At 46.2% G+C, this 25,448-nt stretch overlaps 1 protein-coding gene across 7 annotated transcripts in view; it reads left to right on the forward strand.

Annotated features, from left to right (window-relative positions):
* Positions 1-25,448, forward strand: part of TOP3B (DNA topoisomerase III beta) — a 636,381-nt gene that overhangs the window by 336,822 nt on the left and 274,111 nt on the right. For all 7 annotated transcript variants that reach the window (XM_069619981.1, XM_069619976.1, XM_069619978.1 and 4 more), the window contains one exon: positions 9,840-9,930. In XM_069619981.1, coding sequence (XP_069476082.1) covers positions 9,840-9,930 — 91 coding nt within the window. The remainder of the gene's footprint in view (positions 1-9,839; positions 9,931-25,448) is intronic.

Raw genomic sequence — 25,448 nt, forward strand, 5'->3', positions numbered from 1 at the left:
TGTACATCCCTCTAAACAGGGTCTGGCACGAAGGTAGGAGCAGCCTTAAATGCTTATACTATTGATCTGTATCCCTCTGTCCTGTTACTTTGTGTCTATATTGCTGTGCATGGCTCACTTCCACAATGAGTCTCATACAGTTATGGTTAAATTGCTAATCCCAAAGAAGAGCACTTTTTGGGCGGCTTATAACTTCGCTCTCCCTGGACAAATCCTCACCAAACTTTGCAAAAAGAGTATATGGCCAACTCTGAATGTTTTTGCAAAGTTTGTTGAGGTTTGGTCCAGTGGGGACAAAGTTATAGGGGGGGTCCCAATTTTTTTTTTCCCATAGACTGAATGGGGAAAAAACTTTGCTCACGCCTACAGCCCAAACCGCTGGACGGACTTTCACCAAATTTGCGGCAGGAGCAGCGGCTTGGTCCCGAAAGCGTGCTTTTGTACATTTGGTGAAAATCCGTCCAGTAGTTTTTTTTTAAAAATGACCAAAAAGTAGGTCACAAAAAATGAGTGCTATGTCCGGTGCGCGGATACACTTCCCTGTTCGCTCTGTGGACAGTGTCCTGATTGGCTAATCGGCTTGCGTCATGTTCGCAGACATGCAACGTGTTCGCTGATTGGATGGTGAGGAGCGTGAAGTGCGTCAGATTTTTGGAAACACCCGCCATCTTGGATTCGTGGACAGCGGCCGATGTCCACGGACATCGCGGTAAAAACATATTAAAAAACACAGCATTCTACTTGTCAAACTTATCAAATAATCTCTGGGGAGGTGAGGGGTGATGAGGATGGGATGGGATATGGCTGCAAGAAGCAAAAAAAACAGGTGTTTTTTGCCGCAAAAGTCCGCGAACAATCCTGATGTTACCGAACAGTCCTGTGAAAGTTTGAAAGGGTTGGTGAAATGCAGTTCTTTAGTTCTTTGATGGCTTATAACTTTGGCGCCACTTAATTTTGCATGTATATTCCTGGCCTGATTCCGAGTGAGTATGCAAAGTTTGGTGGGATTCTGTCATGAGGGGGCAAAATTAGAGGGGGGGGTCCCAAAATAATGTAAAGGCTTATATAAATGAGGTGCCATTTGACGAATTCTCACTTAATTTGGGAAACTGATAGTACATTTAGCGATGAATGTTTTTCCAAAGTTTGGTAGGATTTTATGAAGAGGGGGCAAAATTAGAGGGGGGGTCCCAAAATATTGTAAAGGCTTATACATGTGGTGCCATTTGACAAATCTACACAAAGGTTTGCAAAAAGATTATAGATCTAGATTTAGATGTTTTCGTAAAGTCTGAATGGATTTTGTCAAGTGGGGGCTAGGTGATATGACTGTTGTATGTGCATACATTTGACACTTTTGAAAAAATAAAACATGGGTGGATTTCCAGCAAACTTGAGTAAGGAGCATTGGCAAGGACCTACAAGCACAGTTTTGCAAATGTGCCAGTGTTTTATTATTTGACAAGTGTCATAATGTAGCTACAAAAAATAGCAGTATACCTTTAGTGACTGAGGGGTAGCCTGTGGCCATGCGCAGTGGCCAGATTGTCCGGGTCATGGAATAAGGTCATGATCTGGACAATCTGGCTACTGGCCATGACCACAAGGGACAAAACATAGGATTAAAGTGGCCATGTCCATCTGGGACTGGCTTTGTGGTAAAGTTATTCGAAATTAGGATAGATTTGAAAGGGAAGAAAAATGTGCGTGTGGTAATATGGCCATAGGGTTCTCTTTTTGGCTTCTGCAGGCTGCTATGGAAACCGAAGAGAGGCCCTGAATGGAACCCTCACCTTCCCTTTCCATGGTGGGCATCCTGGAAAAGGATTTTCCATCCTTTGGAAGAAAAATCCTATTTTATAGCACCCCAGGTTCCCGCTTTGGGAACCTAGGGTGCTGATGCCCTTCATCCCCCATTTCAGGGGCAGGAATGGGGGGATAATGGTCCAGAGACCTCGTTATCCACCCTTGCTTCGATTGGGCTGATAACGTGGGCTGCTGGGCCGGTATCCACCGTTCCAGTCCCTGGAGCAGAGGATGAACGCCACAATATTCCCATTAGCATAACACAAAATGCAAATGGAAAAGTTGTAAAATCTTATTTAGTCCATGTACTTTACTGAGAAATATAAAGTAGATGGAGTATACATTTTTTTTTGTTCTATTTTTAACTGTGAAAGGTGGTTCCTAAAGGAATATGTCGTTTGTTGTTTGAAATGCAAAGAAAAAACTTAGTTAAACGGACGTTATGGTTCCAAGTAAAACCGAAAAACCCCTGAAATTCGCCAGATATGGTAAGCTAAGCAACCATAACTCGCGCCACCACCATGCACTGCTAAGACTAACACCCAGGACATCAAAGATGACATCACAAATGTCATTGATGACATCACACATGAAATACATTTTGATGAAGTCTCTACAAGGAGTTGTGTTTATATTGTTGATAACAAGATGTCAGGAGTGATCGGGAGACCCATCATGAACTACTTAATCTATTAACGAATGTACTCATCTAATATCATTGTATTGGAGTGTTGTTGTTAATACAGAAACCTAATCATATATAAACATAGGCAATGACTGCATGAGAGAGTGGGAAAAAGGTCTCACTCTCTCCAGGTTAAGAATAAAAAATTCCTAGAGTCCAGAAAAAGGGCTGGGGGTCTCTAAGGTAGAGAGCAATAAGCACATGTGTTGGAATTCTCCCCAACACTCCCCTAGGCAGTGGCTGCTCCGTTAATTCCAGTCAGTCATAACCTGTCAGTCCACACGGTTCAAAATCTGAAGATGGCTCACAAGGTTGGAGCTTAAGCCCTGCCACCTCATTGGTTAGGGTCTAAATGGGCCAAATGGGCCAAAGGAGGTGGTGAGGCTACTGTTTGGTAAAGATTTGGGGTAGTACCCTTTGGGTGCACTACAACAACCTTAGCCTCCTGGTAATAGGAACCCAACCTTTGGTATAAGTCTGTACTACACAGGTTGGTAGTGTGCTTGAGCAGCCAGGCTTATCTCAAGAGGTGTCAATATGAGCAGTAGGGTAGTAACGAAGAGATTCACAGTGACAAGTATCCAAATAAACACTTATACTGAAAGTTTGTTGATTAAACAATTAGTAATTTATTTAACAGTCAGTTTGAAAGGCTTCTTCAGACGGGAGCAATATAATAGCAACACACAAATACACTTCAAAATACACACTCTTCCTTTCTCTATATCAGCAAGTACCCATTGGGGATGGCACACAGACTTGAATAACTAGGACACTGTGGACATTAATATATTACTGGTACATTTAGAATAATACGGAGATGATTGTCAAAGAAAAGGTTATCAGAATAAAACAAGAGATCACACAAATATTCTGAAGCAGGTAAGTACTTTTTGAACCCCTCCCCCTCCCCAATGCAAAGTAAGTGAACCCTTTCCTGGAAGGAAGGCAAAACACACAATCAGAGAGGAGAAGAGTCATTCAGAGAGCCAGGCGAGGCCAATGTCAATTGGGCAAAAGTCTAGGTGAGCTAAAGCACTTCTTGCAGGTTAGTAAAAGTCTTGCACAATGTTTTAGAAGTCTTTGTAGAAAATAAGAATCAATGTAGGGCCTCAAGCTGTTAGGCTTGTTGTTAGGCAAAGTTACAACTATGACTACAGGTATAGGCAACCCAACCTTTGGTATAAGCTTGTACTACACAGTTCTGGTAGCGTGTTGAGCAGCCAGGCTTATCTCAAGAGGGAAAAAGTGAGCTTTAGTGGAGTTACTCAAAGATTCACAGTTACAGGTATTCGTATAAACTCTTATACTCACGGTTTCTTGCATAAACAATAATTAATGTATCAGTCAGTTATAAAGCCTTCTTCAGAAGGGAGCAATAGAATAGTAACACACAAATAAACTTCAATACTGTACACTTTGAGTTTCTGAATCAGGCAAGACCCTTTTGGGATGGCCCAAAGCCACAAATTACACCCACAGGTGACTTCAGTAACAAGAGTGCTGGGGACATTAATATCTTACTGTTGGCATTCAGAACTCTCTTTAAAAGTTGGTAAAAGGCAAAGGTTATTAGAACACAAGAGACCACAAATATTCTTAAGCAATGCAGATACTTGGAAGAGTCATTCAATTCAATAGGCTAAGCCAAAGTCAATGGGGGCTCAGGCTTGGTCAGTCCTGCTTCTTCGGAGTCCAGAGGATCTTCCAAAAGCTCTAAACCAGCTTAAAAGCAACGCACACAATCTGGTGTTCCTCTCCCTGGCTATACGGTTTCCAGCAGCAACTCTGTGGAAATTCAACCGGCTCTGAGATGGATGTCCAGGTGGCTTACTTTGGAGTTGATTGGTCCCACCAACTCAAGGGGAGAAGGTGTCCTTGTTAGGGAGAATTCTCAGAAATGTGCTAATTCCCTTCACCTGAGGGACCCCCAGCCAGTTTGCTGGATTTTGAGGACTTGATTTCTTTTACCTGGAAGGATTGAGAGCCTTTTTTCCCACTCATGTGTTTTGATGTGTGTTTTACATTTGTGTTCTCTGATTATGGAGTTTTAGATAACTCCCTAGACATCATCTTTTCATGTGTGTTACAGAGCACCCTCAGTTCAGTGACACAGGGATGTCTTTTATACTTCCCAAAGGTTTACATACATTCTCTGGAATAAACTACTGTTTCCCAGAGAATGTAAAGTGAAATTAACTTCACTAGTCTTTTACAAATTCATAGACCAAGCACACACCATCTTACAATGGAGTGCTGGAGGGGTTACATAGTATCCCCTGTGTCTAAACACTCATGTAGCAGACAAATGCTACCCTTTCCTGTTGAAAAGGCTGGTGGCAGTGGTTTTGCAACGAACTACCATGATTTTTCCCGACCGCGAACACCGGTAGCTAAAAATCACAGGAGCCATGTTTTTCAAGATGGCGCCTTAAACCCCTTTGTTTAGATGGGGCCCGGTCTTCTTTTTTCGCCATTTCTTTTTGGAAAGGTCCTTCTAGTGTTTGTCTCTGCGTGCCAAACCAGGTTTGGTCCCTTTGTTCGAGTGCCTTTGGCGAGCTTCAGGACTGAAGTCCGCCCTTGACGCCTGATTGTCTGGGGTGGGCAGGAAGTGAGGGAGATGCCAGAAACTCCCTGTGCTTAGTCTCCTAGGAGACCCAAATGCACTCTGGCTTGATTGACTGGCTGACTGTCTGGCAAGGACAGCCAGCCTGCTGGTTGAGTGGTAGCTAGGCTGGAATGAAAGAGAAAACTGTTTAAAAGGCGAGTCTCGTGGACTGGAAGGCAGAGTCGCCCACTGGAATGATAAAACCGAAGACGAGCTGGAAGAGGACTGCTGCAACCACTGGACTGTTGGTTTGCCCGGTGAAGCCCTGCTGCAGGTCTGAATTGCCAAACTCCATTCGACAGAGAAGCTCCTTCAAGGACGGCTTCTTCCTTTGAGTTCATGGGACCAATCAACTCATAAGGCACCTGGATACCATTCTCAAGGCTGGTTAGGTTTAACCAGGGAGAGGGACACCAGTTTGTGTTATTGAATCTACAGCTACTGCAACTGAAGTGACTCCATTTTGTTTGCTTTCTTCAACGATCCAGTGCAGGGCAGGAGTCCCCCGATGCCCTCCCTCTTGTCACCACGGCTGAGGCTCAGGAACAGCGAGATCGGCAGGAACTGCCGGGAACCATGACTTCAGCAACATTTGTTTTCTTCATACAAAGGTACTGTGGCAACCCGATTGAGAGAATGCCACTCTCGCTGAGAAAGTTCGTGAAACTTTCCCAACTTCCAGACCTAATCCGCTTGCGACCCCACAAATGATTCTTTTTCGCCTAAACTACTTCTGAGAACTTTTGCAAAGACTTTACCATTTGATACCAGAACTGCTCTTTCCTATCCAGAATACTAGCCCATTGACTTTTGCCTGGCCCATTGACTAGAATTGAACTCTTCTGGTGAACTGAAACTATTTGCACTGCCTAGAAAGTATATATAATCTATTCTACTTACTTTTGTCCTTTTTGCTCACTGCTAAGTAACTGAACTGCCATTTGGCCCACTTTTCAGGGGAGCTCAAACTGTCGCAAAAACCTATTTTTTATTGAAGTGTATTGGTCTATAATATTAAGTTGTCTTCTTCTAGTGAAATGTTTTCTAAATGATTGTGTAAATAAATTTAATAAGTGTTTTACCAAGAAATCACTGTGATTGAAAGTCCTTTGTGTAATTACTTGTACTGCTCACATTCACTCTTGAGATAAGCCTGGCTGCTCAGCTCACTACCAACAAATTGTGTTGTACAGACTTATACCATAGGTTGGTCTTGCTTACACCTGTAGTCCTAATTGTGTGTTGTGGTCCCAGAGGGTACTGCATGCAATTCTGCCTAACAGTTCCTACAGGGGCTTCCCTGTCGATGTGAACTTGGCGTTTCAGCACTGCAGCAGGGCTTCCCTGGGCAAACCAATTGTCCAGGAGTTGCAGCAGGTGTCCTCTTCAAGTTCTTCTTCGGTTCCTTAGTCCAGTGATCGACTCTGCCTTCCAAGCCAAAGGACTCGCCTTTTATTCAGTTCTCTCCCATTCATTCCAGACTGGCTGTCAATCACCCAGCAGGGTGGCTGTCCTTGCCAGACAGTCAGCCAGCCAAACATCACAGAGTGCATTTGGGTCTCCTAGGAGACTAAGCACAGGGAGTTTCGGGCACCTCCCTCACTTCCTGCCCTGCCAGACACTCTGGAGCCAAAGGCGGGCTTCACTCGTGAATCCCGCCAAAGACAAAACGAACAAAGGGACCAAACCTGGTTTGGCGCGCAGAGTAAATCTCAAGAAGGACCTTTCCAGAAAGAAATGGTGAAAAAGGAAGACCGAGGCCATTTTGACAAGAGAAGCTAGACAAAGGGGATACTAAGTAACCCCTCAAGCACCCTATTGTAAGATAGTGTGTGCTGGGTCTAGAAAGTCACAAATGTAAGTAAAGTCAATTTCACTTTACTGCTCTTGGAAACGGTAGTTTATCCAAGAGAAGTTATTTAACCTTTGGGAAATCTGAAATACTTCCATGTGCCACTCCACGGAAGTTGCCATATGTCACAATGTAAAACGATGCCTATGGAGTTTGTCAGTCTCCAAAAACCAAAAGAAACAGAGTTCAAATCACAGAAAAATACATGAGAGAGTTGGAAAAAGGGTCTCTCCAGGTAAAAATGAAAAAGTCCTAGAGTCCAGCAAAAGGGCTGGGGGTCTCCAAGGTAGAGAGGAATTAGCACATTTATGAGAATTCTCCCTAACAGCTACACAAGTGAGAGATACACAGGTCCTATGGGGCTTGCTGTATAGCGTTTTTCCTATTGGGGAAAAAGGCGTAATTAAGTATAAAATTGTTTAAATTACTGAGGATTCCCAGTCTGATGGGGAATATTCAAGCATGTGTATCTATGAAAGATACTAATGTTGGAAAAATACAGTTACAGGTAAGTAACTAAGACATCTTCACCGACATGGGTTACATCTTGCATTACCATCCGAGCGAAGGACTCCCCAAACTGCTGGGCACCTCTCACTGGAACAAAGGGTGGAAAATCGAGCCTCCAGATGACCCACAAAGACATCTGGGAACATCAGAGTCGGGGGGGGGGGGCTGTAAGTAAGGCAACGCCTCCCCCACCCCATCCTCCATAGGATAACCTAGGATGCAAAGACACGTGTTCCCAATCTCCATTCCACTCAGCTTTGGTCGTCAAGCCTGGGGTGGGTATCGTGCCACTCGCCCTTGGATCTGGAAGAAAGAACACTTTTTCCTTGGGTAAATTGTTGTAGAACTTTTAAATAGTTTGAAACTGATCGTCACCACAAGCCCATTGCATCCTTTTTACAAGAAGAAGTCTTACCTGTGATGTTTGGGCATTGGACTTCTAAAGTTAGGCTATTGAACTTGTGACTGATTCCAATAACTGTATTGCATCTACAGTACAATCTGCTTTGCTTGATAAGTTATTTGGTTGTCTTTTTAGTGAATCCAATGGTGATTGTATATATTTGTCTTATAGAGTAATGTGTGATGGTACTGGCTGTTAGTTTTATATTTATGTTATTTGTGTTCTAAAGGCTTAAAATAAATGACTGTATGTTTATAACTGACTTTCTAAATTGAATTATTGTGTGCTATTCTTTGTGGGGTTATTGAGGGTCCCTGACCCCACTCACACTGTCCTGAGACAAAACCTCGAATGCTCATCCACCTTCCTTGACTATGTTTTGGCTAACCTCTCAGAGCTTTGTCTTTATCTGAACCAGGGTGACCTCTTAAGATCTGTCTACCAGGCCAGATTATAGAAATCCATTTTGAACGCTATCACTAAGGAATTTACCACTTTCTAATTAGTGAAAAATGTGAAGAGATGTATCTTTGATATCCTTGGCACCACATGAACTAGGCAAGGAAAGAATTGTACATAGAAAGGAGGGCGGTCGTAACGACAAAGCATTGCCTCCCAATAAGTACACTCCTCAACTGAAGTCACTGTATGTGTGAGAACAAGCATTGCGCTTCTGGAAACTCCAAATGTTGTTAAATGATGCCTGTGCAGTAATCGCGCTGCAGAATTCAAGTGTGTACACTGAAATACTTTTGCATAGCGCAGATTAGAGAGAGATCCTTGCAGGAGGGTGAAAGTGCAGCTTATATGGGCTAGTGGCAACATTATCAACTCTGAAACCTGGAGACCTGGATAGTGATCCACTGTTCGCAGTTTGAACAGATTGGCTAACCCTGAGTGAGTTACAATCTTCCCTTCTTTAAGGAGCATTGGGAGCACTGAGAAATAAGCTAAGAACTAGATATTAAGTTTTGTCTGAATAAATAGTAATTTTACATTCCGGTTGTCTATAAAGATAGCGGGATGCTCCCTAATGTTTGTCAAATATGAGGTTAAATAAGGGAACGCATTTCAGTGTGGTCTGCTTATAAGGTGCGTCTCATAATCCACATGTGGCTGTTCATGACAGTGTTGTAGTGGCCATAGGAAACTGTGGGCTAGCGGGTGGTTATCGGTATAACATTTTTGGTATATGAAAGTTATGCTGTATTTCTAATGTACAATATTCACAATTTGTATGGCTTCATTGCACAGGCAAGTGCCATGGAGCCAAGGGGTTGTTTTACCAGGGGTGGTATGACCTCAGGGAAGACTTCTTATGTGGGGGAAGCATCTGTGTTACATACCCAATTCCCGAGTGTATGATGCAAGTACATCTTTGGATCTGAAGTGGTCAGTCTTCCATGATACCTTGCTGTCAGGGTGTATATGCTGATAGGTCCTTCTACTCACTCCATAGGCCCTAACCTCCATGTTCCATAAGCCAGGAAGCTGTGTGGTACTGTGTGCACTCTTTAATGTGCAAGACCTTTTGAACTATGGCTCCTCTGGGAGTAATCTCTTAGAGTAGGTTTTCTGGTAGTTCTTGAGCCTTGGTTGGGGCTTGATAGGGATTCTCACTATTGAGTATGTGTGCCACTTAAAGCGAGTCTCCCTCTTCTTTCCCTGTTCTTACTGACTATGCATGAACTGAATGAGAGCTTTTGTCCTCATTGTTCTCTCTGAGAGTCATATAGAAACTAGAAACTGGTAATGAGTACAAATATATGTAGGTGTTCTGATTCAGGCTTAGTATCCTGGTCAAGAGTTTGTTCCTAGCTCTACATAATTGTAGAATATATCCCCATGAAATGCATCCTTGTGCTGCCACCTCATCAGCTAAGAGGAGAGGTCGATTGAGTGGTCTGTATGGAGACAAATTAGTGGGGGCAGGTGAACTCCAATGCACTGAACAGGAAAACACTTTGTGTTACAGGTGGAGTCTGTAAGTAAAAAGGAGAAGGCCAAGCAAAGACCTATGGCTCTGAACACAGTGGAGATGCTTCGGGTGGCCAGCTCTTCTCTTGGTATGTAATATCTCTTTGTTACAATATTTGGGGTTCAGAGTGTTTGGTCTGCTTGTGGCTGGTGCCATTTGGAACTTGTTTTTGTGAGAGTCGTTTCATCAGACTCTTAGAGAGTCACTTTTCCTCTGAGGATAATGAGATGAATTCAACAAAGTTGCAATTGATCCCTCTTTGTACCCACGAGAAATGTTGAGGTTACTTCAGTTTTTCTTTTTTTCTGGCAGGTCTGCAGATGCTAAAATAAACCAAAGGATGATGTAAGAATTTACATCCAGAAAGGTTACAGAATCTGCAATGACACTAAACTCATTCTTTGCTCCTTGGCGGAATGTGAACCTGTATTACTGTTGTTTCAGCTGTAGCTCTCCACTAAGGTTTGGGGGATAGTGAAAGATCTGGGGAGAAGTGCATGTCAGAACAGCCTTTGATAATTTGCCTGAAGGGAACCAACTCCCTGTTGGGGGCTGGCTGTCCTGATTGGACAGCCAGACTGCGACTTTCTGTAAAATGCAGTGGGAGATTGCAGACGACGTGCTGTAGTTCCTGATAAATACTCCTAACCTGGAATCTGCTGATAAGTCGACCACTGGAGCTGAAACCGAAGAGGAAGATGAAGAAAATACGGCTGAAGCGATTCAGAGCGACCTGAGACCCTGCTGTGTAATCGGAGCCTGCTTAATCCTTCCAATTGACCTGGGGGTCCCGAACGCGACGCCTCCTGCTCAGAGGCTGGTAGGATCCACTAGTCTCAAGAAGATGTGCATTTTGAACCACCCTACAACATGGTGTGACCTTGCTGGGCCGCAATCCCCCAATATCCTGGTGCCTCGAGCCATTGTGCGGTGTACTGTCTTCCGAATTCCAAATCTCGCTGGAACTTTGGTGGCATCCTGCTGGACCTCCAGAGACTTGATTTGAATCCTTGAAGTCCCCTCACCAGAATGTTGGACTAGATTAGGGACGAGAATCCGACTGGCGATATTCAGTCTTCTCCTGGCTCCTGAAAAATTGTGTCAAAACCACAAATCCGCTTCCAGCCTCGAAGAAACTCTTCTCTGAAGTCTTCCCTGTTGATCCCTGCTGCTAATTCCTTTCCAGTGTCCTATCTTCAGTCATCACGACAAGGAATTCAACTACTGGGTTTTTGGCTGCAGATCCTGAAGACAAGCTACAAACTGCTTTTCTCTGCTGAGGTATTGTGTTGGCTGGTGTATTACTTACATTAAGCCTTGTGTGATTCCTGTGAAGCATTTGGGGTTATTTGTGTGATTTGGAATTTCCTCATCCAGTTGGAATCCTTCTATGGTCTCTTCTCTGAAGTCCCTGGACCCTCTCTGCAGCTATAAAGTAAAATACTGAATTGTTTGAACACCTTTTTTCCAGAACTCTGAATTTTCCTATATCTGTGCCTATCCTGACCTGTCTGTTGGCCACTAGAGCACCGGTGACCCCCCCAAAACCCTCCAGTCACTGAGAAGCATCCTCATGCTTCAAGATAAGGGAAGGACTTCGAAGGTTTGGGCCTTTTGCCTCGAAAATGAAGTGTTGAAAAGTTACTTACTTGTGTATGAATTGTATTGGTAACTGTCCCCCAAAAATAGGAACAATTACAAACGTTCTTACTTACCTTAGAATGTGTTCTGACATTCCTAAAAATATATAGGGTTATTTTACTTACCTGTGAATTGGATCCTCCTCCCAAAATTAATGCTGTTGGCTTCACCTAACTATTTCTTTCAGATAATAAGTGTAAAAGTTCTTCACCAACTGGGTTTTGCTTCCCCTGACCTGCAATTTAGCTTGTCTAGAATGAGTCTGCCTTGGGTTTTACCTACCTTGAATAGCTGTGTGCCATTCTGAATAATTGTGCTGTGGGTGTTACTGAACTTGGTCTGCTGTATGTAATCCTAAAATAATGTAAAGAGTTATTGCTTACCTTAATCTGTGTTTCACTGATCTGAAAAGCAACTGTAATAGTTTATTACAACATTAGGTCTTACTCACCTGGTATAACTGAAGGTTATCATAAATGTAGTTATAGGTTGATATTATTGCATGACTTTGTGTTCCACTATTAAGAAAAGTATCCGGGTAACAGGGTTGATATACTATGTGATTTCTTAACGGAGTGTCACTGCATGACTGACAGGGTCTACTACCCTTGAAGTACCGGCTGTTTTCTAAAAGTATATGTTAGCTGGTTTTACTTCCCAAGAATACCTGATTGCATTCTGAATGTGTTATAGGTTTGCCTAACCTTGAACTGCTGACTGCTATTCTTAATAAGGCAATACTGTGGGTTGTATCCCTTGTATTGAGTTGGTTTTTATAATTGTGTTAATTATTTTGTATTATTTATTTGTATATAGTTCAAATAACTTTTACAAACACAACATCTTAAATCGCAGATAAGTAGTACAGTATGAAATTTAAATCAAGATCAAATTCAAATCCTGTAGACAAATACAAATTCAAATACAGATACAGGCACAGACACAAATACGAGCCCAGCGAGCAGGTCATAGCATACTGCAGGATCTAGCGAACATTTATACATTTACACCTTTACACTTTCAAAAATTCCAAGAGTTTTACCGTTTAAAGCCAGGGATCTTTACTCTAGGCTGCTTTGTCCAAAATTATCTGACCTAAGCGTGCCCCCGTTACAGTACATACCATAATTACATTGGCAAGAGTGGGAACCAGCCTCTTGGGTACCCACAATTAAAACAGCTAAAATCAGATCTCAACCAATCATTGAGATATGCAATAAGAACAGCGAGGGTCCCACCTAAGTGGACTCTCAATAAATACATGAATATTAATCTAATAGGGGACATCAAGTGCAGTAACCACTCTTCATCAATTAGCCCAAATAGGCTAGGTAACCACCAGCCCATTGGTACTTAAGTATACGTTTAGGACACCCGTTCTAAGTTTCATTAGAGGACCTTTCACTGTCTGTTGTCTGCTTTTTCAAGGCATTTAGCCACCACAGGCGAAATAAAGCAAACGTGACTCTTTCAGATTCAGAGTTTACACAATAATTGAAGAAGTCCTCGTCTTTTATTGCTTTGTACTTGTTCACAAAGCTCCCCAGAATGGTCACATATGTATCGTCCAGCTTTTTAATTGTGTCAATATATAATGTGATAGTACTTATTTACTTACCCAAGATTCCTCTTGGCCTACTTGTATTTAAATAAACCATTTATTTGTACAATAGATAGTGTTTCAGTGTTTGTTTGAACCATATGTATTCTACAGTTTCTTTGTACCAAGTTACAGGCCTCTCTCCCTCCTAAGATAAGCCGGGCTGCTCTGTCCATACTACCTTATTCTCAGTTGGGTACAGCCTTTGTTAGTTAAGATTTTCATAGTAATGATCATTCGAGGGGATTGGGTCCTCCGACGTATTCCATATCTATGACAGGTAATGTCCACAGCTGTGCTGCTTCGGAAAATCTTTGGCGTCTGCGTCGATGACGTTGTTGCGCCGCCCCCGAGGACCTCCTCCGACGGCCGACGTCACCCGATGTGATAAGTAGGACGCACGACGGCCATAGCCTCAGTTCCGTTTTTTCCGCGAATGTGTTCGCTTCGTGAATCTCAGTACGCCTCGACTCGTTGGAGTTTGCTGTTTTCAATTCTCGGTTCGTTGAACCTGTTCGGTTTTTTGTGAAGACCTGTTCGTGGCGATGTCTACTTCGTCTTCAACCCCGCGTCCGGGCTTCAAGAAATGCGGGGACTGTGGGTCCAAGATGTCGGTCACAGACTCGCACAACGTCTGCCTCTGTTGCCTCGGGGAGGCCCACGATACGGACGACTGTGTCGACTGCCAATCACTCACGGCAAAGGCCTTGCGGGAACGCAAGAAGAAGCTGTCGGTAGGCCGGGTGTCTAAGCCCCAGAAGTTGAGGTCTGCGGGGCTTTCCATGGATGACTCGAGGGGCGACTCTCCGTGTCATCGTCGGACGTCCAGTGGGTCTCCTTCCAGGAGTCGATCTCGCCACTCCTCTGCCTCTTCGAGGCATTTCCGGGAGCGCCGGCATCGGTCGCCTTCCCCGTCCTCTTCCGAGGATTCCGCCGATTGGCGGGTCGCTTATCCCTCCATGCAAGCGACACCGGAGGAATGGGCTTCCTTCGGGAAGCACATGCTAGCGATTCTTGAATCGCAGGGCACCAGTCCGTCTGCGCCTCCGAGTGGGGTCGGTCGGCACCGGTCGAGAGACACCGCTCGTACGCCTTTGGGCTCGGTTGGTCGGCATGGCTCGCGGGCGACGTCCCGCTCGGACAAGGGTAGCCGTTCTCGCCATGGCCATTCCAGGTCCCGGTCCTCAACGCGCTCGAGACCGCGTGATCCTGATCTTCGAAGTGGCGCCGAGGTCCTCGACGATTTCTTTCGAGGCTCTGCCTCCGAGGGGGGTCGTCGGCGCCTAGGTCGTCGAGGGACACGCTCGGAGCTCCGGCTTCGAGGCCGGTGTCGATGCCGCTGATGCTGGCGGCGCTGCAGCTGACGTCGACGCCGTTTCGCTCGACGTCGATGCCTTTTCTGTCAATGCCGGTGCCGACTCGTTCGGCGCCCTCGACGCCTTTCGAGGCGGTGGTGTCGGAGGGGCCCCGTGGCACGGGATTCGCCCCCTAGGAAGGCTCTGGCTAAGGTCAGGCACTGCTTTGGTCTACAGGGGTCTTCCTCTCCCCGCCTGGAGTACATTTCAGAGAGTGATGAAGGCTCTGATGACGGCTTGGTTCCGGTTCCGGTTCCAGATGAGCTTATCTCAGGCCATAGCCAGTTTGATGGCCTGAGGCAGTCGCTGCATGATGCCAGTGGACTGGACACCTCTCCGGAGGTGGAGTTTTGTAGACCAGAGCCTGGCACTCATGCTGATTCTTCATATCAGCGCCTTATGTCTCGGGTCACCGAGTACTTGGGTTGGTTAGCTCCCCCACGGACATCCTTGATCCCGGTCCCCCCACTGACCCGGTTTTGCCGTTTCATATGGCTCTGCAGAGAAGGGTGGCGGCGGCTTTGACTGCTCCGGAGAGTATCCCGGCAGTGGGTAAGTCTTTGTCGCGCAAATACTGTCCAGCGACTAGCGACCCCCTGCTACTTGTCTAGGCACCCCACTCCGGAGAATTTGGTGGTGCAGGCGGCTACGGCCCCGGCAAAGCAGGCGTCGTATCCTACCATCCCTCCGGATCGGGATGACAAACGTTTTGACGGCTGGGCGAAGAAAGTGTTTTCTTCAGAGGGTATGGCGCTTCAGGCGGCCAACTCCATATGTGCCTTGTCTTGTTTCACACACACTCTGTGGAACTGTGTTGCATTAGCGGCTGAACATATTCCCGAAGGAGACGAACGGGATGGTTTCCTTGCTATGGTTCAGGATGGCAAGGATGCCATGTGTGAGGCCGTTCAGTCGGGTTTGGACTTGGCAGATTGTGTCAGCCGGTCCATGGCGGCGAGCACCGTAATGCGCAGGTTTGCGTGGTTGCGGAAGTCTGGGTTCACTCCTGATGTGCAGTCCCGGCTCCTCAACATGCCCTTTGACGGTGAACACCTTTTTGGCAGCAAGGCTGACGAGAGCCTTGAGAGGTTGCAGACCTCCAAAGCTGCAGTGAAGTCGTTGGGCGCTGCAGTTCGCCAACCTCCGCCTTTTCGTCCTAGGGGACAGCAATGGAGGGGAGGTTCCTTTCGTTATTACTCGTCCTTCAGTAAAGTGAGGGGAGCTAGCAGTTAAAGAGGCCATCGTAAGAGTGCCAGAGGTGGAAACAAAGGTACTCGAGGTGCCAAGGCCGCTCGAGCAGTTGCCTCTGTGCCCTCGGGCAATGCCGCAGCCACTACCACTCAGTCATGAGGCCAGGTCCCATGGTTCACGGTTGGGGGAAGGCTGGCGTAGTAGCTTGTAGAGTGGCAAGCCATTACTTCGGATGTGTGGGTTCTGGAGATCATAACCCACGGCTACTGTCTTCCTTTTTGGCAGAGGCCTCACGACAATCCACCAGGGGAACCTCCCTTTGAAGAGTCCGGATCCGCTCCTTGCGCAGGAAATTCAAGCCCTGCTGGAGAAAGGCGCCATAGAACTGGTGCCTGTAGCGGAGAGGAACAAGGGATGGTATTCCCCTTATTTTCTGATTTCGAAGAAAGACTGGGGATTGAGACCCATCATGTACTTGCGCGGTTTGAACAAACTCCTCAGGAAGGACAAGTTCAAGATGGTGACTCTTTCTCAAGTCCTCCAGGCCCTTCAACTTCAGGACTGGTTGGTGTCTCTCGACCTCATGGATGCTTACTTCCATGTGCCGATTCATCCCAGGCACAAGAAGTACCTGAGGTTCGCGGTTGGCGACTCGCACTTTCAGTTTCGGGTCCTGCCGTTCGGATTGTCCTCCGCCCCGAGGGTTTTCACCAAGCTCATGGTGGTGGTGGCAGCGCATCTCAGGAAAGGGGGGATTCATGTCTACCCCGACCTGGACGATTGGTTGATCAGGGGGAGCTCTCCCGAGCAAGTCCTGGATCATCTGTCCGTCACCTGCCACTCCCTTCACAGGCTGGGCTTCTCCCTCAATTTAAAGAAGTCCCATTTGACACCAACGCAGCGGCTCCAGTACATCGGAGCAGTGCTCGACACGTCCCTGGGGCAGTGTTTTCCTCCTCAGGTGCGGGCTCTTCACATTCAGCAGATGGTGAACAAGTTTCAATTTGCCCAGGATCTCCCAGCGTCTGAGTTCTTGAGACTGCTCGGCCTCATGGCATCCTGCATTCTGCTGGTGCCAGAGGCTCGTCTGCGGATGAGATCTTTGCAGTGGGCACTCAAGCTCCAGTGGTCTCAGTCCTCCGGCAGGCTGTCGGACCCTGTTCAGGTGCCGCCCTCGGTAGCCGGTACCTTCTGTGGTGGGCCGTCGAAGGCAATCTGATGAAGGGGGCCCCATTTTGGCTGCCCTGGCCAGAGGTGACGATCGTGACGGACGCATCCCTCAGGAGATGGGGAGCTCATGCCAACGAGTTGACAGTCAGCGGTCGTTGGTCTCTGTCGGAGTCCAGACTCCATTTCAATCTGTTGGAGCTGAGGGCCGTCAGGCTAGCCCTGAAGGCTTTTCTGCTGACTGTGCGTGGAAAGAGTGTCCTGATTCTAACGAACAACAACAGTGGCCATGCACTACCTCAACAAAAAGGGGGGGGGCAGGGTCACTTCCGCTGTGCAGGGAGGCGATGCAGCTCGAGTTCTGGGTCATCCAGCAGGAAGTTTCGATCTCGGCTGTTCATCTGGCCAGAGACACAACGAGACGGCGAATGCTCTGAGCAGGCAGAGCACGATTTCTCACGAGTGGGAGCTGGCTCAGGAGATTCTCCTGGAGATCTTCGCCCTTTGGGGGACCCCTCAAGTGGATCTTTTCGCCTCCCGTGTCAACCGTAAGTGCGAAAGGTTTTGCTCGTGGGAATTTCCTCCAAAAGGTCTTTAGGAGACGCGTTCGTGGTGGAGTGGTCATTCCCACTGCTGTACGCATTTCCTCCAGTCCCCGTCATCCCGCAAGTACTGCGGAGGTTACGGAGGTTCGGGTCCCGGATGATCCTCATTGCTCCGGCGTGGGCCCGGAGGACGTGGTACCCGGACCTTCTAGACTTGTCCATCTGCCCTCCACGTCGTCTTCCCTACCGAGACGATCTGCTCTCACGGGAGGGGGGGGTCAGGTTCTCCATCCAGAGGTCAGATCCCTCAATCTTCACGCTTGGCTTCTGAAAGGTTGAGGTACAAGGATTGGGACCTCCCTGAAGACGTGATGGAGGTGTTGCTCTCGGCCAGGCGGCCGGCAACAAAGTCTCTGTACTGTTGCCATTGGAGAAAGTTCTGCGACTGGTGCAGAGTTCAGAATGTGGATTCTTTTGAATGTGACATAACCATGGTTCTGTCTTTTTTGCTTTCTTTGGCCCACAGGGGCTTGCAAGTCGGGACCATTAAAGGTTACCTGGCTGCGCTGTCCATATTTAAGCGCTCGTCTGAAGAGTGTTCCTATTTTAAGATTCCTTTAATTTCGCAGTTTTTGAAAGGGCTCACTAATGTGTTCCCTCTGTCACCTTTTCTGGTGCCAGGTTGGGATTTGAACCTTGTTCTTAAGTTTCTTATGGGTGCTCCGTTTGAGCCTTTACATTCTTGCCCTTTGAGGCTGTTAACTCTGAAAACTGTGTTTTTGGTTGCGGTTACTTCCGCTCGCAGAGTGAGTGAGTTACAGGCACTTTCAGTTAAGCCACCCTTCACTGTGTTTCATAAGGACAGGGTTGTCCTTAGAGTTCGTCCTTCTTTTCTTCCGAAGGTGGTTTCAGAATTTCATTTGAGCCAGAAGGTTGTTCTTCCGGCGTTCTATCCTCCTCCACATCGTGGTAAGGAAGAGGAGAGGTTCCATAGGCTTGATCCTAGGAGAGCGTTGAGCTTTTATATTTCGCGCATGTCCCAGGTCAGAGTGGACAATCAACTTTTCATTGGTTACGCTGGAAAGCGTTTGGGACAAGCTGTGACGAAACAGACTTTGTCTCGTTGGATTATTTTAGCTCTGAGTGTTACCGCTTGGCGGGTAAGGATCTTCCGGCTGGCTTGCGGGCCCATTCTACCAGGGGAGTGGCTGCGTCTACTGCACTGCAGAGGGGAGTTCCTATTCGTCACATCTGTGATGCAGCCACCTGGGCTTCAGTACATACTTTTGTATGTCACTACTCCCTCGATTCCATCAGAGGGCAGGATCTGGCCTTTGGCAAGGCAGTCCTCTATTCCACATTCTGATTGGGCATGCTAAATTTGTGTTCTAAATTCTTTCCCACCTCCTTGCTTGGTACTGCTTTGGGAGTCTGTCATAGATATGGAATACGCCGGAGGACCCAATCCCCTCGAAGAACAAGTTACTTTCTTACCTGGTAACGTTCTTTCGATGGGATGGTCCGACGACGTATTCCATATTGCTCCCTCCCTGCCTTCCCTGCTGCAGAATTTCTTTTGCGATTGCAGCTTGCGTTCCGCAAGGCCTTTGGTGTCTGACTGGCAGAAAACTGGTGGCACACGTTCTGGGAAAAAACTATAACTGAGGCTATGGGCGTCATGCGTCCTACTTATCACATCGGGTCACGTCGGCCGTCGGAGGAGGTCCTCTGGCACGGCGCATCGATGTCATCGACGCAGGACGCAGACGCCAAAGATTTTCCGAAGCAGCACAGCGGTGTGGACGTTACCTGTCATAGATATGGAATACGTCGTCGGACCATCCCATCGAAAGAACGTTACCAGGTAAGAAAGTAACTTGTTCATCTTCCTGACCTGTGTGAACCCCAGAACGTTTTTTATTTTACTGGTGATTATTGTTCCATATACCTCTGTGAGTGGGAACCTTGTTCCACACTCACAGAATCTTTCTCATTTTATGGGTGTCATTTTTTACTCTCCATAGTGTCTTTTAAAAGTAATCCTCTGACAACATTTTGGCAATAAGTGCCTATTGTTGCTGGGTTGCCCAAGGGGCTCCCCCAACTTTCTCTGGCTAATCTTGAGAGAACTACAGTTCCCAAGGGTAGAAAGGATCTTTGGACCCCTTTTACATGTTATTTGGTGAAACCAGCACACCCCACCTTATGCATCCCCTTTGACACTAAAACTGTAACAATTGTGTTACAAGGACCAACCTACCTTCAATGGCTGGTGGCAGTGATACCTTTTATTAATTCAGTGCACCTTTACCGCAGGCTGTTTGCACAGCCCTGGTAAAGGCACCAATGTTGGTCATTTGACCAAAATGGCCCCTGTCTTGTTTTTTTGCCATTTTAGTGTTCCTTGACCTTTCTTGTTCCTTCCCCGGACATGCAGGGTGGGAAATTCCTTTATGATGGTTATCTTCTGCGGGAGTCTTCTGGACTCCACACCCAGGCTCCAGAGTGTCTGTTGTTAGGTAAGAATCGATGCAGTCACACTGTGTGACACTACACAACACTTATCTGCTTGGTATTAGGTAACCCACCTTTTGGTACAGGTCTGTTGGTAGTGTGACTGAGCAGCCAGGCCTATCTCAAGAGGGGTAAATGTGAGCTGTAGATCTGGAGCAATGTAATTCGTAAATACAAGTAGCCAAGTAACACAATCAAGGTTTCATTTATAAATAGTTATTTAACATCAGATTTTTTAAATCGGCATTCTTTAAAAAAGCAATTTGTGTAACAATGTAAATATACTTTTAAAAGACCTTTCAGAATCAGAACAAGTTAGTGGATAATCTTTGGATATGCTTCTTACACAATTGCGACACACTCAGGTGACTTCAATCACAAGGACAGCAATGGCATTTATGTATCACACTAGTTATACTTGGCAGATTCTGAGTTTGCAGAAAGGAAAGGGTTAAGAAAGGAAAAAGGTTAAGCAGGTCTCATTATATGTGAGGACACTTAAATCTTCCAATGAAATCTAGACAAGCCTTTCCCAGCAATAACAGTCTAAAACAAGTTCCCAACTATGGGGGACAAACAATATCAAAGTCAATGGGCTAGAAGAGTTTGCAGGGAGCCAGGACAGCCAGAGTCAATTTTAAACAGTCTATGGAGCTGAGGCACATCTTAGATAAAAGTATTGCACAAAGTTAGAGAGTTTGTAGAAATCGCTTGTAGGGTCACAAGCTGTTAAGCCTGTGCAAAGAGAGTTGGAATCAACTCTAAAGGTAAGCTAGTGCGATTCCCAGCTCAGAAAAGCACAGCTAAAACACAGTCAGGTAAGTACCCCAAGTCTAAACAGTACCTCTGGTTTGAAGAAGAGTGGTCCAGCTGAATTCTGTCCTGTTGCAGTGATACAGACCCTGGGTTCCTGGGCCTCAGTCGTGGGGACAAGAGAGAGGACATTTGGAGGGCTCCTACAGCAGCGGTTTGGAGGTAGTCGGCAGCTACGGGCTCTTTTCGATTCAGCAGCACTTTGCAGTTTCAGCACTTAGTAAACAGCACCGTCGCAGATCTCGGATACCGGTTGGGCTTACTTCACTCATTGGGTCATGCACTCTGGTGACGGGACTCGGGTCCTCCTACTTCTGGAGGATCCTTGGGAGACTCCTGGAGCTTCTGGACGGATTTCAGACGTTGCACTCGACTACGGATTTCTCGACCCAGGGCACTGAGTTCTTGTAGCAGCGAAGAAGTACAGCCAGTCAGGGAAGATGGTCCAGTGGAGTTTGTCTCAGGTTTATTTGGTCCCACTGTCACAAGGGAAGAAGTAGGCCCTTCCGGAGCTTCTCTTGTCGATCAGAAAAAGGAGTTTCAGCACAGCAGCAGGGCATCACCGGGCAATTCAAAGGTCCAGGACGATGCAACAAGCTTCGTTCACGGTTTCTTCGTCAGATGTTCTTCTCAGTGGTCGACTTTGCCTCTAGTCCCAAAACTCTCACCTTTTAAGCAGGTTTCTCCCATTCATGCACAGCCTAGGCTGTCACTCAAACAGCAATGTGGCTGTTCTGGAAGGACAGCCAGCCGCCAATCAGGACTGGTTGCATTCATGCATGCCTAAAGACAAAGGACAGGGGGGTTTCAGGAACCTCCATCACTTCCTGCCCTTCCAGAAACACTGGAGCTAGAGGCGGGTTTCAGGACTGAAGCACGCCAAAAGCAAAAGGAAGAAAGAGCACAAACCTGGCTTGGCGCGCAGAGTAAAACCCAACAAAGACCTCACAAACAGAAAATGGTGAAAAAAGACGATCAGGGTCATTTTGACACAATGCTCACCCATCAGTGCTATACTACAGCTGAGGATTCAGCCTGCGGTCGAAAAGCACAATGGTAGGAAAATTAAACCACTGCCACCAGCCATTTAAAGTAGTGAGGGTAACACATAAAACATGTTACATGAGAATGTAGGATAAGGGGCTACTATGTAACCCCCCACTACCCACCAGCACTCCACATAAGATGGTGTGTGCTGGACCCACAAAAAAAAGCCAAATAAAGTCAATTTCACTTCACTATTCTTGGGAACAGTAGTTCACACAAGAAAAGGTACTGAAACCTTATGAGAAATCTAAACGATTTCTCTGTGACATTGCACTGAAGGTGTTGTGTGTCACCATACAAAAAGTAGATGCCTATGGAATTTGTCAGACTCCAAAAACAAAGGAAACACATAATTCACATCAGGTCAAAACACTTGAGAGAGTGAGAAAAGGGTCCCACTCACTCCAGGGTGGAAATTAAAAAGTCCTAAAGTCCAGCAAAAGAGCTCAGGGTCCCTAAATGTTAGGGGTAATTTTCAGTTTGGTGCTAACTTCCTTCCACCTTAGGGACCCCAAGCTCTTTTGCTGAACTTTGGGACTTTGTACTTTTAATTCTATGTGTTTTCTGTGTTTCCTTTGGTTATGTAGTCTGACAAACTCCATACCCATCATCTTTTTACATTGTGACACATAGCACCTTCAGTGCAGTGTCACATGGAAGTCTTAAACATTTCCGCAAGGTTTAAATACCTTCTCTTGGATAAACTACTGTTTCTTAGCACAGTAAAGTGAAATTCACTTTACTTACATGTGTAACTTTCTAGACTCAGTACACACTATCTATGGTGCTGGAGGGGTTACTTAGTATCCCCTTCATCTAGTTTCTCATGTACTATTTTTATGTTACCCTTTCTACAATTAATGGCTGGTGGCAGTGATTTACTTTTAACTACCATTGGGAGTTTGTACCGCAGGCTGCGTTTATAGCTGCAGTAAAGCACCCATGGGTGCCCATTTTGTCAAAATGGCCCCGGTCTTCTTTTTCACCATTTCTTGCTGGAATGGTCCTTCTTGAGATTTACTCTGCGTACCAAACCAGGTTTGGTCCCTTTGTTCGCTTTGTCTTTGGCGGAATTCACAAATGAAGCCCGCCTCTGGCTCTAGTATGTCTGGCAGGGACAGGAAGTGGGGGAGGTTCCCGAAACTCCCTGTGCTGAATTCCATTGGTTACAGGAATGTATCCAAAGGTGAATGGCTGGCTGGCTGGCTGTCCGGCAAGGACAGCCACCCTGCTGTGTGATTGAGAGCAAGGCTGGAATGAATGGGAGAAACCTGCATAAAAGGCGAAGCTTTTTGGCTTGGAAGGTAGGGTCGACCTATGGACGAAGGAATCCAAAGACGAACTTGGAAGAGACGTCTGCTGCAACTCCTGGGCCTTTGGTTTGCCCGGTGAAGCCCTGCTGCTGTGCTGAAGCTCCGAATTCATCTCGACTAGAGAGGCCCTGCAAGGACTCCAAAGTGAACTCGTTTGGACATACACTGCTGCTGGAACCAAGTGCCAGGGAGAGGAACACCAAACGAAGTGCATCACTTTTAAGTTGGACCCGAGCTTGTGGAAGATCCTCCGGACTCCCAGTAAGCAGGACTGACCAAGCCTGAGCCACCTCAACAGAGTGCTGGACCCCAGATGCAAGGAAAGTCCAGAGTGGTATCCGAGAGTCCACGGTGGTGCTATTTGCTGAGACGCGAGGAGCTGAAAGCGTGAAGTGCCGCTGAATATAAGTTTGTCTTTTTCTGTTCTGGACCGTCCCATTCCAGTTCAGGAGTCCCCAGAAGTCCTCCCGCTTGTCCCCTCGACTGAGACCCAGGAACAAAAGGATCTGCAGAGCTGCACAGGAATAAAAGCCAGCTGGAACCATTTCTTCTAACCAAAGGTACTGTAATGTTTGAGAGGACTTACCTCTTGTTATAGCAGCCTTACTGGATCTCAGTTGAGACTTGTCTTGGTTGCTTCTGTAGAGTTGCTTGCATCTTCTACCTCTCACAAGCCTCCAAGCTTGTGACCCTACATTGATTCTACTTTTTCTACAAAGACTTCTAAAACATTGTGCAAGACTTTTACTTACCTGCAAGAAGTGCTCTTCTAGACTTTTTCCCCAATTGACATTGGCTGGCCTGGTACCCTGAATGACTCTTCTCCTCTGCTTGTGTCTTACCTTCCTTCCAGGAAAGTTAATTTACATTGCATTGGGGGGTTCAAAAGTACTTAACTGCTTTATAATATGTGTGTGATATTTTGAAATCTCTTTACTTTAACACTCATTTCAGTATTGCACTAAATGTACCAGTAATATATTAATGTCCACAGTGTCCTAGCTATTTGTCACCTGAGGGTGTAGGAAGTGTCTGTGTGCCATCCACAAGGGTACTTGCTGATTTAGAGAAACTAAGAGTGTGTATTTTGGAGTGTATTTGTGTGTAACCTTTATATTGCCCCTTTTAAAGTAGGCTTATTCAAACTGACTGTTAAATTAATGAATAACTATTTAACAAGAAAGTGTTTATTTGGATACTTCACTGTGAATCTCTGTGTAACTCCCCTACTGTTCACATTGGCCCCTCTTGAGATAAGCCTAGCTGCTCAGCCACACTACCAACATGTGTAGTTCAAAGGTTGGGTTACTATTGCCAGGAGGTCAAGATTGTAGTGCACCCAAAGGGTACTGCTCCAAATCTTGCCTAACACTAAGGTTGAAGTGAGTTAGCACAAAATGAGAATTCTCCCTGACACTGGCATCCGTGAAACACAATGTAGGCTTCTTCTTGTCTGGGATTTGGCTTTCTCTGCGTATCCTTCATGGCTTCTCAGAGGCACCAACCTCCTGCAGGGACCTTCAGGGTTTCCCTACCCCTCGCTCTGGTCCCTCGATCGGTCGTCCTGCTCCAGTGGGTTCACCTTCGTCCCAGAAGATCTGCTCCTTCTCGTGTTCCACCTTGTTCAGTGTGTGTCTCCATGTTCTGCCTTTTATCCGTGTGGGGGGAGCTAATGGGTATCCAATGTATGTGATTAAGGTCCAGTGTCTGACTTTGCCTGACCTTATTAACGGCACATGTCCAATGGGATATGCAAGGGGTAGCCTCTTTACTCTCAGTCCTCCTCTTCCTCGGTCCAGTGTTTGTGTAGAAAGTGGGGAGTTGGAGCTGTTACGGAGAGTTGTCATTTCTGTGCTAATTCCCTTCAACCTTAGAGACCCCCAGCTTTTTGCTGGACTTTAGGACTTTGTAATTTTAACTCTGGGGTGAGTGAGGCCTTTTGCTCTCTCTCATGTGTTTTGACCTGATTCAGATTGTATGTTTCCTCTGTTTTTGGAGTCTGAAAAACTCCATAGGCATCTACCTTTTGTATGGTGACACACAGCACCTTCAGTGCAGTGTCACAGAGAAATCCTTTAGATGTCTCATAAGGTTTAAGTACTTTTTCTTGTGTGAACTGTTGTTCCCAAGAATAGTAACGTGAAATCGACTTTACTTACCTTGTCTCTTTGTAGGTCCAGCTCACCCCATTTTATATGGAGTGCTGGGGGGTACCCAGTAGACCCTTTTCCTACTTACTCATGTAAAAAAAAATGTATGTTACCCTCACTACTTTAAATGGTTGGTGGCAGTGGTTTAATTTTCCTACCAATCCTCAGCTGCACTATAGCACGCATGGGTGACCATTTTTGTCAAAATGACACCGGTATTCTTTTTTTCGCCATTTTCTGTTTGTGAGGTCTTTCTTGGGTTTACTCTGT

This window comes from Ambystoma mexicanum, chromosome 10 (assembly GCF_040938575.1).
Source record: "Ambystoma mexicanum isolate Mex_15411 chromosome 10, UKY_AmexF1_1, whole genome shotgun sequence".
Lineage (NCBI taxonomy): Eukaryota > Metazoa > Chordata > Amphibia > Caudata > Ambystomatidae > Ambystoma > Ambystoma mexicanum.